Raw genomic sequence first — 14860 nt, 5'->3', positions numbered from 1 at the left:
TGCCAATATGTTGCCATTTTATTTTGGAGAAAGCTAGCTAGGGACAGCATTATGAAAATTTCACAGTGGCCTTTGTGACAAAATAATGAATACAAGTAAAGGGCAATACAGGAAGTCTATCCTGCCTTTCAGAAAACTGCATTTGGATATTGTGAGCAGGTGAGTGCAACATTGGCTTTGTGGCCTAGGAAACTCCAGCATACCAAATACTGCTGTGGGCAATTCTCCACTCCAGTCCCTGCCCCAGGATACCCCCTGGTAACCTCTCAGTACTTCCCTCACACCTCTAATCATTCACTCTCCAATAAGTTACTGGGTAGGCATGCCTTGGTGGCTCAATTGGTTAAGCATCTGACTATTGATTTAGGCTCAGGTCATGATCTCACAGTTCATGGGATCAAGCCCCATGTTGGGTGCTTGGGATTCTCTCCCTCTCTCCCCCCACCTCTCAAAATAAATAAATGAACATTTTTTAAAAAGTTACTGGGTATCTACTCTGTGCCAAGCACTATGCTAGACAGCTGTATACACAGTGAACAAAACATGGTTCTACCCTGAAGGAGCAAACTGAAAAGGACAAGTTGTCTACTGAGGAGACAGAGATGTACACAGAAATTTTTAAAACAAGTTGAGAAGTAGTTTAATGGGGTAGGTAGAAAGGGTTAGAAAGTATCCCACAGAAGCTAAAGAGGAAGGTTTTTTGAAAGTGGAGGGCGATTTAAGAGGCCTGAAGAAAAGTAGCCTGTTTAAAGAAAAGCAGACTGAGGAAGGCTTTTCAGGAAGAGAGAAAGGTGTGTGCAAAGCTGAGAAGGCTGGGACAGTGCAGAAAGGTACAAGTGCTGGGCAGAACAAAGGTGGTAAAGGGGAGACTGGGTGCTGGAAATTGCTGTGGAGACACTAGGCCATGGGAGAGTCATAATGAAGAAACAAATGTCTACCCCTGGGTCCTTAAAGTGTGGGCTGAATCCAGCAGTGGCAGCATTACCCATGAGCTTGTTATAATGCAAAATTCTCAGGCCCACCCTAGACCTCCTGAATCAGAAACTCTGAGTATATATATAAATATATACTTTGTAAATACTAAATACTCAGAGTTTCTGTGTGTGTGTATATATATATATATATATATATATATATATATATATATATATTATATACACACACACACACACACACACATACATTATATGTATATATATATATATATATATATACACACACACATACATTATATGTGTATATATATATATATATATACACACACACACATACATTAGCAAGTTATCTAGGTGATTCTGATGCATGTTAAGTTTGAAACCATTGGTTCAAACAGTAATTTATACACACATATACATTATATGTATATATATATATATATACACACACACATACATTATATGTATATATATATATATATATATATATATATATATATATATATACACACACACACACATACATTAGCAAGTTATCTAGGTGATTCTGATGCATGTTAAGTTTGAAACCATTGGTTCTCAATCAGGAGTAATTTTATTCTCCAGAAAACATTTAGTAATGTCTGAGTGGACTTCTGGCTGTAAGACTGATGTAAAACTGGCTGTAAGTGGAGTATTACTAACATCAAGTAGCCAGGGATGCTGTTTGTTAAACATCCTAGAATGCATAGGTCAGGCCCCTACAACAAAATCCAAATGTCAGTTGTGCAGCTGTTGAGAAGCTCCGATCCTTTCCTTCTTCCCTTCCTACTGCTCCCTCTCCAACACCCTATTTCTTTCTTTCTCTTTCTTTCTCATCTGTCACTCATCATCTATCTCCTTTACTCCTACTTGTTCCTCTACAGATGGCAAAACATTCACAAGGCCATAATGTGCTGCTTTTCTGCATTTATTTATTCAATTACATACAACCCTCTCCTTTTATTCAATTAATAACTCCATATGACAAAGTTGATCTATTGCTAATGGACATATTATTTGATTTCTATCCTAAACAGGGTCAATTATCTTGCTAGGAATGGGATGGAGCTACTCAGAATACAGACGTTAATCATCACCCTATGCCTGAAGCTAAAGCCCTTGGCATTCCACATATGAGCTGACACATGGAGTCCCAAACAGCCAGGAGTCCTGATTTTGACGTAAAAGGCAGTTCCAATGCCAATTGAAGCTTAAAGTATCTTAGCTCTTACAGGACACAAGATATTAGGGAAACTCTGACTTTCTCCTCAAGAATGTGGAAGTAAGTGGTCTACTGAGAGTTCAAGCACCAAGTCCACACAGAATGGTCTTAAGCAAAGATATATAAGGTCACATTAGAGAAAACGGGTTCTAATCTGACAACGCTGACAAATCAAAATAATTCTATCACAAGAAGTTTTGTGAGGCAAAATGGATGAGGAAAATGTAAAGTTACAAAGACAAACATTGGCAATGCCCATCTAACAGTTTCCAGGAAATTAGGTGCCCTGAAAGATCAACGTGAACATTTAGTCTGCTGAATGAACCCATCTTCCCATAGTGGAGGCAGACGTCCCAGGCTTTCAGGCTAATATAGTAGCCGTCTAATAGTTGTCTTCCCTATGGCTGGCCCACATAGAGAAAATGCCCTGATTAAACTGAGGTGAATGCTGACTCTGCTTGAGGGACATGTTGCTCACTCAATATGAATTTATTGGCCCTTAGGTTTATAGGCTCTGGTTTCTACTGATTTTACTTTGTTATCCTGAATTGGTAGAATCAACTTGGGGGCATTGATAACATGGAGCTTCTGGACTTCCAAGGTAGAAGGAGGGTCAGTTTTTGGACCATAAAAAATGCCTCCTGGAATCTGCTTCTGGCATTCAGCCTCTTGTCTTCCTTTGGTCACCCTCACAATGTGTCTTTTCTTCCAACTTGTATATTCCCACGATACCCAAAAAGCATTTGTGGTAGACTGAAAAAAATGGCCACCATACTTTGCAGTTCCTCTCACCAAGTGGCAGAGTCAATTTCCTCACCCTCATCCCTGAATCTGGGATGGCCATGTGACTTGCTTGGACCAACAGAATGTGGAGGAAGTGACCTCCTATGCATTCTGTGACTAGACCTTAAGAGACTTTGCAGCTTCTGTTCTTGCTCTTTTGGAACTCTAAGGTTGCTGTGTGTACTAGGCCAGACTAGCCTTCTGAATGTTGAGAGATAAATGGCTCAAACACCCAGTCATTCCAGATGATAGCCAGTCAAGGCCCAGAAGCAGAGCCACCCTGCAAATACATGAGGGCATCCAAGCAAGATCAAGAGAAGAACCTCCTACAGGAACTCAACTTGCCAGTGCATGGAATCATAAGCTAAATAAATGGTTAATGTTTTCAGTTACTACATTTTGGATTAATCTGTTATGCAACAATAGATAATTGATACAGTAATTTTTGTGTTCTTAATAACTCCCAATCACGCCATGAACTTATTGCCACAGTTTGTCTCTGAGAAGCCATGGACTTTCCCTCTTGACGTAACACAATTGGGATTTATCTTTTTTTTTTTTTCAACGTTTTTATTTATTTTTGGGACAGAGAGAGACAGAGCATGAACGGGGGAGGGGCAGAGAGAGAGGGAGACACAGAATCGGAAACAGGCTCCAGGCTCGAGCCATCAGCCCAGAGCCTGATGCGGGGCTTGAACTCACGGACCGCGAGATCGTGACCTGGCTGAAGTCGGACGCTTAACCGACTGCGCCACCCAGGCGCCCCTGGGATTTATCTTTGACTATCTCATGAGCTTCAGTGGCTCCTGCAGAAGAAACATCCCCTTCATCTTCCATCAAGATGCTAAGAGATTTGGGTAAGCAGTACAGAAAATTTTGGGTTTTCCAACATTCACACGAGGAGAAAGAGGAGAGTTAAATACATAAACAATTGCATTTCTCAGACATATATATCTGACCTTCAGCCGGCGGTCTGGATCTCCACTGCATAGAGAATTGACTGATACTTTGAATGATTTCCAGGCTGGGCTTAAGTTATTCATCACAACCTGAGAAAACAAAGAGAGGAGTGGTGGGTTGGGGAGGGAAAGCTTGACATTTTCACATTTCAATACAAAAACCGTCTGAGAAGTATTGTGGTGCTTATGAAAAGGACAACTGTCTGGAATAAGTGTCTTAATGAAAACTTGGAGTAAGGGTGCCCACTAAGTGGCTTGTTATGAGCAGAACTCCTGTGATCACTGGCCTGGCTGTTGTCTCATGAATAATGATCATCATATGGATGCTGGAGATGAACCCTTCTACACTGAAAGGAGCTAGGATTTAGGAGGCAGGTCTGCTTTTGGCCTCTGATAAAGGATCTACAGGCATAGATAAAGTTCTACAGGAGTGTCATTCCTATGGCATAAATTCTCTTCTATTGAGTATAGGTAAAGACTATTGGTTAGTGTAGGGAGTATAGCAGGACATTTCTACTGCTAAAGAATTGAATAGTCTTTGGTCACTCATGACCTCAGGTTAGAGCAGATTCAAGTCAGAGGAGAAGTTTCTAAAAGAAAAATCCCAAGAGCATACTTACACCAGCTTTCATATTAGGGTATAATATGGAAGATCTTCAGATCTTTAGTGTCACAAACTAAGTCTATAATACAGTGAAATCCTTCTGAAAGCAGCTTACTAATCCTGCCCCATAGTCCATACAAGTCAAGTCAGCCTGCCATCACTATGGTTCAAATAATTTGCATGGACATAGAATGCATGAGAATCTGCTCTGTACCTAGGGCTATATTGTGTACTTTAGGGTAGAGGTTCCCAAAGTGTGGTCCTTGGAACAGCAGGAGAACCAGCATCACCCGGGAACTTGTTAAAGTTTCTAGGTTGAAGTTTCTAGTTTCTAGATTTCTAGGTTGTGCCCAGACCTACTGACAGAAACTCTGGAGGTGAGCCCCCTAGATGATTCTGATGCATGAAATTTGAGAACCACTGCTCTAGGGTATATACAAATGAAGTCAAATGGAATTTTGTCATATCGATTTGTCTTCCTGTGAAAGTTTTAGTTAGCAGAAGTCTTAGCATTATAAAAAAATGAATTCTCTATCCAAATAACATAATTATTTTATAAGTAATTCCCTCTTCTACTGGGTTCCTTAATATAACCATGAATTATTGATTGTATCATGGACTCATTATTAAATTTCTTTTAATGCATTAAAGTACAAAAATTATGTTCCTGTGGGGCTTTGTCTTGTGCCCTGATACCCTGGGGATGATCAAAGTTGTCATGAGAAGAAAAGTTAGATAAAAGCATCTGGGTTAATTTAAAGTTCTCACCTTTATATAAAAACACTAAGAAGTGATATTTTATTGCAACAGTTTTTAAACATAGCAGATCAAAGTTTCAACTAGAAATTTCCTATGAAATTAGAATCTGTGTGTACATGTGTGTGCTTCCTCCAAGAGAAAGTATTGCCTAATATTTATTTCATATCTGTTGAATAAGAAAGAGGAAAAAATCAATGTTGTGTTGCTTGACTCACTGGAAAACGTAACAGTTGCATTGCTTGTGAGACTCCACAAGCTCCTCAGCAATTAGGTATGGGAGGAGTTCTAGAGATTCTTGGGAGTAGGAGAATTTACTAATACTAATAATGAGAAAAGGACTGGTATCAGGAGCAAAGGAAAGGGAGATCTTGTGAGAGAAGTCTAATGATACACTCCCATCTCCTTTCTGTCTGCACATTTAAGCCCCCATTCAATGACAGGAACAAAAGGGCAAATGGACACCACTTCTAATTCTCCCCAAAGTTTATTTACTTCTCCCGAAAGAAGTTTGTCCTACCAAAGGAATCTGTATTTGTGAAAAGGACTCTATTTGGTGGTGGCAATCAGGTGCCATTCAGGGAGACTACTGTACCCCAAACTGTTCCCCAGGGGTTAAATTCCAGAGAACTACATTGTACTATTATAACATGTAGCAGACATACTATCTATACTCAGCTTCATTCATTTATTCATTTTTTTATTAAGCACAAGTTATTAAATGCCAACTATGAACTAGATGGTATCCATAGACTTTGCCCATCCAAACTATTTAATTCTTGTATACCTTTAATATGACACAAAAAGTTCCCCAAACACTACTTGAGACTCTATTACTTCAGGAAAATGGAAATGGACTTCCAATATGGGGTGGTGGGAACATGGAACCCTACTATCACCCTATGAAAGTCATGAGGGCTCCTTCTTCTTTTATCCCACCACACACATATATATGCATGCACAATAGTCATATATATATATATATATATATATATATATATATGAATATATATGAATATATATATTCATATATTCATGAATATATATATATGAATATATACACACAATAGTCTTCTCTCAGCTCTTTCATTTATCACAATCATCCCACTTCCTCCTTATCAATGTACTTCTCATCCCCACAGACTCTCTCTTGGACCAGCTTGTAAACAAAACGAAAAGTGGAGATTGGGGTTGGTTGTTGAGTGGGTGTGTGGCACTGGGTGGTGGGTTAATAAGAGATAAGGTTCGGAGCCCCGGAGAGAAAGACAAGGGAGCTTGAGAAGGAGCTGCAGCTAGACCAAGCGGCAGCTGGGACAGAACAGCCGTTCACATAATAGGCCTGACATCAGCCCAGTGGATGAACTTTTGCTGGGGAAGCAGATGCGCTTCTCAAATTATCATGAAGCTCAGGCCAAACAAACTCAATTCAAACCTCTGCTCTACCCCTCACTAACTATGAGAATTTGGAAAGTCACTGGCCTTCCCAAAGGTTCAGTTAATCAACTATAAAATGGGGGTAATAATAATCATGTCAAGGGATTGTTATGAGAAGTAAATAAAGTAATGCATACAAATCACTTAGTACAATGCTTGGCACCTAATCATACACATTAAATGTTACCTAATATTCATATTCTTATTAATATGTTGCTGACAGTCTGTATTGAAGGTCAACAATGGAAAATTTGGGTGAGAGAGGGTCTTCTAACATCTAAATTGAGAATTAAAAAAGCTACAAAAGACAGAGAGTCCTCTTAAGGACAGTGAAGGCTCCAGGTCTGAGTGCACAACTACAGACATTAAGAAACATAAGGGGTTTCTCAAAACAGGTCAATTTATTATCTTAGGAGCTGAGATGGCACAGCTGAAGATAAGTCTTCTTACCTCAGTTCGGTGTACAAGCTGCTGGGTTGCATCATCATTCATACGAAAAATTTCCAGAAATGGGTCAGATTTACTGAAGAAATCCTGAAATAGACAAAAATTAGTTATTCCCCACCTACACACATTTGGTCCTTCCCTGGATCAAATACTGCTGGATTTGACCCTTCCCTGCTTTGTTCTTCATCTCTGTGATCCACCCTTGGCTAGAATGACTTGCATCTGACTCCAAGTCCTTGGAGAAGTACAATCTTGGTTAATTGAAATCCGAAGTATTCTTCAAAGATCAATTCAAATGCCAGTTTTTTGAAAAGCACCGTTCTGTTTTCTTAAACATATTAATTAGAGTCATTGTTAAAGCCTATGTCTGATGATTATGATATTTAGATCACCTTTGGATCTATTTTTATTATCTGTTTCTTGGTTCTGCCTCTTGTGCAGCAGATACTGTGTAAATAAAGATTATAAAGACTCAGATGAGTCTTTTTTTTTAATGTTTTATTTATTTTTGAGGCAGAGAGAGAGAGAGACAGAGCGGGAAAGGGACAGAGAGAGAGAGAAACACAGAATCTGAAGCAGGCTCCAGGCTCTGAGCTGTCAGCACAGAGCCTGACATGGGGCACGAACTCATGAACGGCAAGATGGTGACCTGAGCTGAGGTCGGAAGCTTAACCGACTGAGCCACCCAGGGGCCTGTAGATGAGTCTTTAGCAAGAGTCTGGCAAGCAGTTAGAATGGGGGCAGTCACCTGACTCCAATTAAGGTTGAGCTATTTAGAGGTAAGTTTCTTCAAAAATCTTTATAGGAGCAATATATTTTTGATTCACTTATTCTTTGAAAATAGTCCTTAAAGGGCTCCAACTGAAAGGTTTTGTGTTTATAAGGGCTGGTGTTCCTTAACAAGCCCTCAGTGCTAATTTTTGTGAGACTCTCCAAGGCTCTGTTTATCTCCATAGTCTCTTGGCTCTAGCTTTTTGTTCAGTTTCTCTTTATGCTGCTTTGCTAATTAGTGGTTGTCTTGGGAGAATAAGACATTCAGACTGTTTCTCTGAAGCATCTCTGAATCTTGGGCCCTAGCTCTCTTAGTATCCCTGAACTTCAGTTTTGCTTCTCCAGGCCCATGAGATTACAAAGACCTCTGCTTACTTTCTTATTTCTCACTATCTATTTTCTGCTAGGCTTCTTAGCATCTCTACCCATGGTGTTTTATTAATCAGGCTTGAGGAACTGCCTTGAGTGGAAAACCTGGATAGAATGTGTGAATCACCTCAGCGGATTTCTCTTCTTTCCATTTTTGGCCCCTCAAAACCTGACAGCCTTAGGACCTTCAAACAGATGTCTCTTGGTTCTTATCCAGTGTTTCTAGCCATTTTCATTGGGAGAATAATGTAAAACAAGCAGGTACTTCATTACTAGAAGCAGACATAGCCATATCCTTCCTGTACACTTAGTTTCTACCCCAATAGATTATGAATGTTCAGAAAGGAGGAATTATATCTGATTTTCTTTTATATCTCTACAATTTCCTCATATTTTACAATGTCTAGACTTTAGTGGTACATAGTGTTTATGGAATGTATGAATGAATACACAAATAAATGAATGAATGATATGAACAACTGGTATAGAATAGGAGGCTATCTGAGCAATAGCCTTAGTCACTACACTCTTATTATGTATTTCCTCAAGTGATCCCCCCACCCCCCAACCCCCACCGAATTCTAGACTGCGGCAAAACAGAATGAAGCCAAAAGCCATCCTAGTCTTCAGCTCAACAAAATATTCTCAGGAAATATACTGATCATAGAGTCTTTGTGCTTGATGTTAATATACAAGGAAGGATAAAACTTGGGTTCAACTCTTCAAAGTAGCATCTGGTTTGGCGGTAAGAGGGGATGGATTTTCACTGGGAAATGTGGTTGTGAGGAAGTTATTTCTAGGGATGGAACAGAATGATTGAAGGTATGAAAGAGTGAACAGAGAGGCACACTAAGCAGCTTAATTCTACTGCAGCCTAAGGATGTGGAGAGGAGTTTGAGACAATGCTGACAAAGTCAGCTCCATGAGGTGAAGGGTCTTAAATGCTCATCCAAAGACTCTGCATCTGCCTTGGGAAGCAGTTGGGAGTCAATGTCAGATCTTGAGCAGGAAAACAATATGACAGGCTCTATAATAAACAATATCAGCCTAGAAACTAGAAACCTTGTAGGACACCTTAGAAAGAGAAAAGATGGGAGATAGGACTATTTATCTTACCCCTGTGGTCTTCCTGCCCCAGCCTGAAACTAAACACCATGAGCCACAACAGTTGGAGTCTGGTGTATACCTTCCTATTCTATTTTTGAAGGTACCAAATTACCACAAGCTTCATCTTGTTAAGAACCCACAATGGCTATTTTTGCCAATAAATCTGTCCTGCAAACTGTGTCTGTCTACCAAAATGGCCCCTTTCCCTCCCAAACTGGTAGTCAATTCCTATCTCTACCCCTTTTACTCAAGACATTCACATTTCTCCCCTCCCCACTTATTTTTAATACTCATCTTAAAAAATTGGAACCTCCCTCTTACCTCCCTTTCATAATGGATGTGAGCCACATTAGCTTGTTCCTAGATGCCCTTGGATTCCTCTCTTAGAGTTTCGGCTTTGTTTCCTTAAATAGATTGTTGCTCCCTCAGGGAACATGCTGGTGAATTGCACTTAAAAATTGCTGACCACACTGAAGGAATTTTATCAGTCATTTTTCTTTTCTCTTTCATTGATATTTTAAACTTTTGTTATTTTTATTTAAAAATAGAAAGTAAGAAAAAAAAGAAGGAAAAACGCAGCCAATACTCATATCCATAATTCCACAACTATCAATAACATTCTGGTAAATATTTTTCTAGAATCTAGACATAATTTTCTTTTCTTTCTTTTAAAAATATATTTGTAATCATACTTTACATACACTTTAACATCTTTTTTTGTCTTGGTAGTATATCACAACAGTTTTTCTATTTTATTTTATATTCCTTTAAAACACTATTTAGGGTGGGGCACTTGGCCGGCTCAGTCAGTTGAGTGTTGGACTTCAGTGTGACTCAGGATCTCGAAACTCAGGAGTGCAGCCCCACATTGGGCTTACTGTTGTCGGCATGGAGTCCGTTTTGGATCCTCTGTCCCCCTCTCTCTGACTCTCCCCGGCTCATGCTCTTTCTCTCTCTCTCACAAAAATAAACATTCAAAAATAAAATAAAATACTATTTATAGGGTTAACACAGAGATGTTGTCAGGACAAAGTATAAATCAAGGAAGGAAAGATCAGATGCCATCTATGCCTTCATGTAATTGAGAATCTACTACGGGCACACTATCTTGAGTACTGCTTTCAAATCCTGACTCCACTATTTACAATCTCCATGATCTGGGGCAAGATATTTAATTTCTTTAAGGCTCAGTTTTCTGGTTGGTAAATGGAAAGGATGTCACATTTTGCCTCCTACCACTGTGGGAATCACTGATCCATGTGATATGTTGAGTCCAGCACCTGGCAATAAGTACTCAAAAAGTGTTGCTGCCACAATTATTATCAATAAGAGACACAGTGTATGAGGACACTTTGTAAAGGACTACATGACTATCAGGGATGATTACCACTAAGGAGTCCTCTGATTCCTAGAAATAAAACAATTCATAAGCAGCTCAAAAATATCGTAAATGTACACTCAGAAATTTGTAACTTAAAAACAACAACTCTGGGATTAATTGTATGGTTGCATGACACAATGTGGAATTTTTGGCTTTTTTTTTTTTTTTTTTTTTTTTTTTTTTGCTTGACCATCAGCATTAAGATGGCCCTTGGGACAGCTCAGTGCAAGCAAGGTTAATGATATAGGCATTTTACTGAGGTTTTGCTCTGGTAGAATTTTTAATAACTTGGAGGCTATATCGCCCTGCCCTTTTGGTCCAATATGAAAGACATTTTGTCAGGCAAGAAGGCAATAAGCAATCCGCTGAGGTCTGGAATAGAAAAAGAAGCAGTGCATTTCTATGACAGCGATCTTGAAAATGGAATATTGGAATAAGAAAAGAGTATCTGAAAGATTTGGGGCCATACCCAAACTCTATATCACTGTGACTTTGGACAAACTATTTAACCTTATTATGCTTCATCTGTAAAATGTAAATAATAACATCCATCTTTAGGAATATGTTTTTGAGTTTTGGAGATAATGTAGGTTAGATGCCTGACACTCGGTATATAATAGATGCTCATTAATTATAACTTGCTGTCATCAACTCAGGCTAGGTTAGTTTTCAGGCAGCATACTTGAACATAGTAAAATCACAGCCCAGGAGTTAGAGATTTAATGTTGCTTTAGAACAGGGGTTGGCAAACTATGGTGTGTGGCCTAAATCTGGCCCACAGCTTGTTTTTGTAAATAAAGTTATACTGGAAGGCTGACATATTCATTTACGTACTGTCTATGGCTGTGTCCATGCTTCAGAAGCAGAGCTGAGTAGTTGGGACAGAGACTATCTGGCCTGCAAAGTCTAAAATATTTATCATCTGGTCCTTTATAGAAAAAGTTTGCCAACCTCTGCTTTAGAGACATATGTGTTTATTTATTCAGCAACCCATCAATCTAGCATCTCGGGAACACTAAAAATGGAGTTTATAATGAGTACTGCTACAGATGTGGGGATCATTAGTGAGAGAATTAGTTCCAGCATACCAACATGAATACTTTCTCAGGAAAAAGAGAAAGAATACTCTTTGTTGGCTTGAATGTTCTAAAGTGATTACATTCCTATCTCTACTTACTTATTAGATTAATTGCCAACTAGCTGCTAATGTACTAAATGTACTTTAGAAATTAGAACACCTACCTCTCCATTAAGTGAATTGCATTAACGTTAGATAAATAAGTTATTTCTTGCAAACCTAATCTATTTTATGTGTGGCTGTCATTGAAGACTACCTCTCAGATTTCAAGGACTCTGGATTTCGATCTTAGGTAGATGGCTGCTGATTCGCTGGAAATGCAAGTTAAGTGACTGTTTCTATCAAAAGAAAAGGGGGAATTTCTCTGTCATTGTGATTTGCAAAGTACTTAGTGCTCACTGGTATACCTACAATAGCAGTTCTCAAACTCTTTGGTCTTAAAACCCCTTTACATTCTTAAAAATTATTGAGGACCTCAAGGAGCTTTTGTTTATGTGGATTATATCTATTGGCATTTATCCTATTATAAACTAAAACTGAAATTTAAAAAATATTCATTTGTTGCATCATTTTAAAAATAACAAAAATAGCATTTTAGTGGAAAACAACCACATTTTCCAAATTTAAAAAATAGTCAGAAAAGTGGCATTATTTTACATTTTTGCAAATCAGTTTAATGACTTAATGGCTTAATAGAAGGCAACAGGATTCTCATATCTGTTTTTGCATTCAATCTGTTGTGATATTAGACATCATGCCACTTCCAAAAAACCATTGTACACATGTGAATGAATGAGAGTGAAGAATGAAAATACCTTAGTATTATTATGAAAACAGTTTTGACCTCATGCATTCCCCTGAAACGGTCTTGGGACCTTGAACCACACTTTGAGGACAACTGCCTACAGCATACCTTCACCTCCCTCCTCCCTGGTTCTATTTCCCTGAAATACCAAGTTCTCCACATCTAGAGACCAATTCAACTTATATTCATTTGCCCTAAGTCCTGAAGAAAAATTTGGATTTTAGATAGGCAACCTGATTGAATCCCTCTCTGTCAGTGACTGTGTGTGTGTGTGTGTGTGTGTGTGTGTGTGTGTGTGTGTGTGTGTATGTGTGTATAGCCTTGGGTAAGTCATTTCACATCTCTTTTACAGATGAGAACAATGACATTAGATCAGAGGCTTTCTACCTGATGCATTTGGGTATCAGAAGGTTACCAGAGTATTACAGGGGCTTGGGGATCCAGATGACCTATACACATTGTCTGAGTTGGATACAGCATATTTTCCCCACATATTCATACTGAAAACTTTCAAGTATATGTAGAAATTAGTTGCTCTCATGATACTAATTAACACAATTAAAAAACTAAGACCTTTATTTATCTTAGTGGCTTTTAGTCATGATACATTTTCTCAATTAATAGATAAGTTTAACTGCTAACATGCAGGTTATGTAGGTAATGCTAAAAGCAAGAAGGAGGTTCTCCCTGATAAACTCTGGGAACTATTTTTCTTGCTGTGACATGAAATAATTGTATTATCTTATTCTGATTCTATCACAAAAATACTGTGGCAAATTGCATTTTCCAAAGATGGCTACCACCATGTCCACTGTCCACATGCTTTTCTACAGCACAACTTTGCCACTCCTCCATCAGAGTGTGCAGTCTAACTCCCCTCTCTTTGATTCTGGGCAGGCCTTATGACCTACATAGAACTAACACAATGCAGCAGACGTGATGCTGCATGACTTCCAAGGCTAAGTCATAAAAATGCCACTCAGCTTTTCTGTTCTCCTGGGATGCTTTCTCTGGGAAGAGCCAGCCACCATGTGGGAAATGTGCCTAACCCAAGACTACTATGTAGGCATGCTGGCTGACCAACCCAGCTGAACCCAGCCTTTCAGCCATTCCATGTGCCAGGCATGTGAGTAAAGCTAGACTGAGCTCTCCAGACAAGCTCCTCCCCTAGCTGAGTATTGCTGTATGGCTTCTGTCAACATCATAAGAAGCAGAAGAATTGCCCCATTGAACCATGCCTGAATTTCTGACCCTCAAAATCATAACATGTAATAGAAGAGTTAAGTCACTAGGTGTTGAGGTGGTTTGCTTTGCAGCAATACATAACCAGTGGAGTAGTAGTATCTGGATAAGTCACCAGACCTTGCTGAGCCTTGGTTTCCTGAAGAGGTTGTATGAGGTGATCTTCACGGTATCATCTTAGAGCTCCTTAATTCTACAACTTTCCCCTTTTTCCACCTAAGACCATTCACCTTCACCAGTCCAAAGAGGAGCAATGGCCTCAGCCTTCTCCTCTCTGGATTACTAAGGAGTCTGGGCTAGATACCACCATAATTTGAAGGATCTGGAGTCTACATCACTGGGGCACTGAGGCTCAGCGGTGACCAGGGCCTTAGATAATCACCCCAGACAAAGGTGGGAATGGCCACCTAGAACCAAATTAAGTGCTACATGAGATTTTTTTCAGTTTTGTGAGCCAGTACTCATTCAAATGAAGGGAAACTGTTCAAACACCTCAGAGCTAATGGGCCCACTAACAAACCCCCAAGTCCTCTTGCACTATAACATAAGTCAGTTAGAAAGTGGACTAGAGGTGCTTAAGAGACTATTAAGTAGAAAGAAGCCATTATAAGCCATTAACTGAGCAGCTTAAAACTGCTACACACTGACCCAGTGGCTTATAATGGCATCAGGAAAGATACTACAAAGAAATTTGGTGAATTATTCCAAAACCTGGGGAGATGATGGGAAAGGAAAGAGCATAATAGCCATTAGGAACTGAAGATTAAAAGCTTACGTCCAAGTGACATCAATGCACACTGCAGTTTCCAGCACCCAGTTCATGCTAATGGCAGAAAGTAGCAGTTCTCGAAAGTTTCACACAATCTACTCAGGACACTAAAGACATCCAAATATCATCCATTCATAAGTATAGAGTCTTTTCTGATGTCCCTAGGCAGAATGAATT

General features: G+C 39.2%; 1 protein-coding gene across 3 annotated transcripts in view; it reads right to left on the bottom strand.

The window, feature by feature from the left end:
• CPNE4 (copine 4) overlaps positions 1-14860 on the bottom strand; it is a 495629-nt gene that overhangs the window by 111978 nt on the left and 368791 nt on the right. For all 3 annotated transcript variants that reach the window (XM_045503637.1, XM_045503636.1, XM_045503638.1), the window contains 2 exons: positions 7165-7248; positions 3921-4010 (listed from right to left, as the gene is read on the bottom strand). In XM_045503637.1, the coding sequence (XP_045359593.1) occupies positions 3921-4010; positions 7165-7248 (174 nt within the window). The remainder of the gene's footprint in view (positions 1-3920; positions 4011-7164; positions 7249-14860) is intronic.

Source organism: Leopardus geoffroyi, chromosome C2 (genome assembly GCF_018350155.1).
Source record: "Leopardus geoffroyi isolate Oge1 chromosome C2, O.geoffroyi_Oge1_pat1.0, whole genome shotgun sequence".
Classification (NCBI taxonomy): Eukaryota; Metazoa; Chordata; class Mammalia; order Carnivora; family Felidae; genus Leopardus; species Leopardus geoffroyi.
Note: the sequence above shows the minus strand (reverse complement) of the source record. Positions and strands in the feature narration are given on the sequence as shown.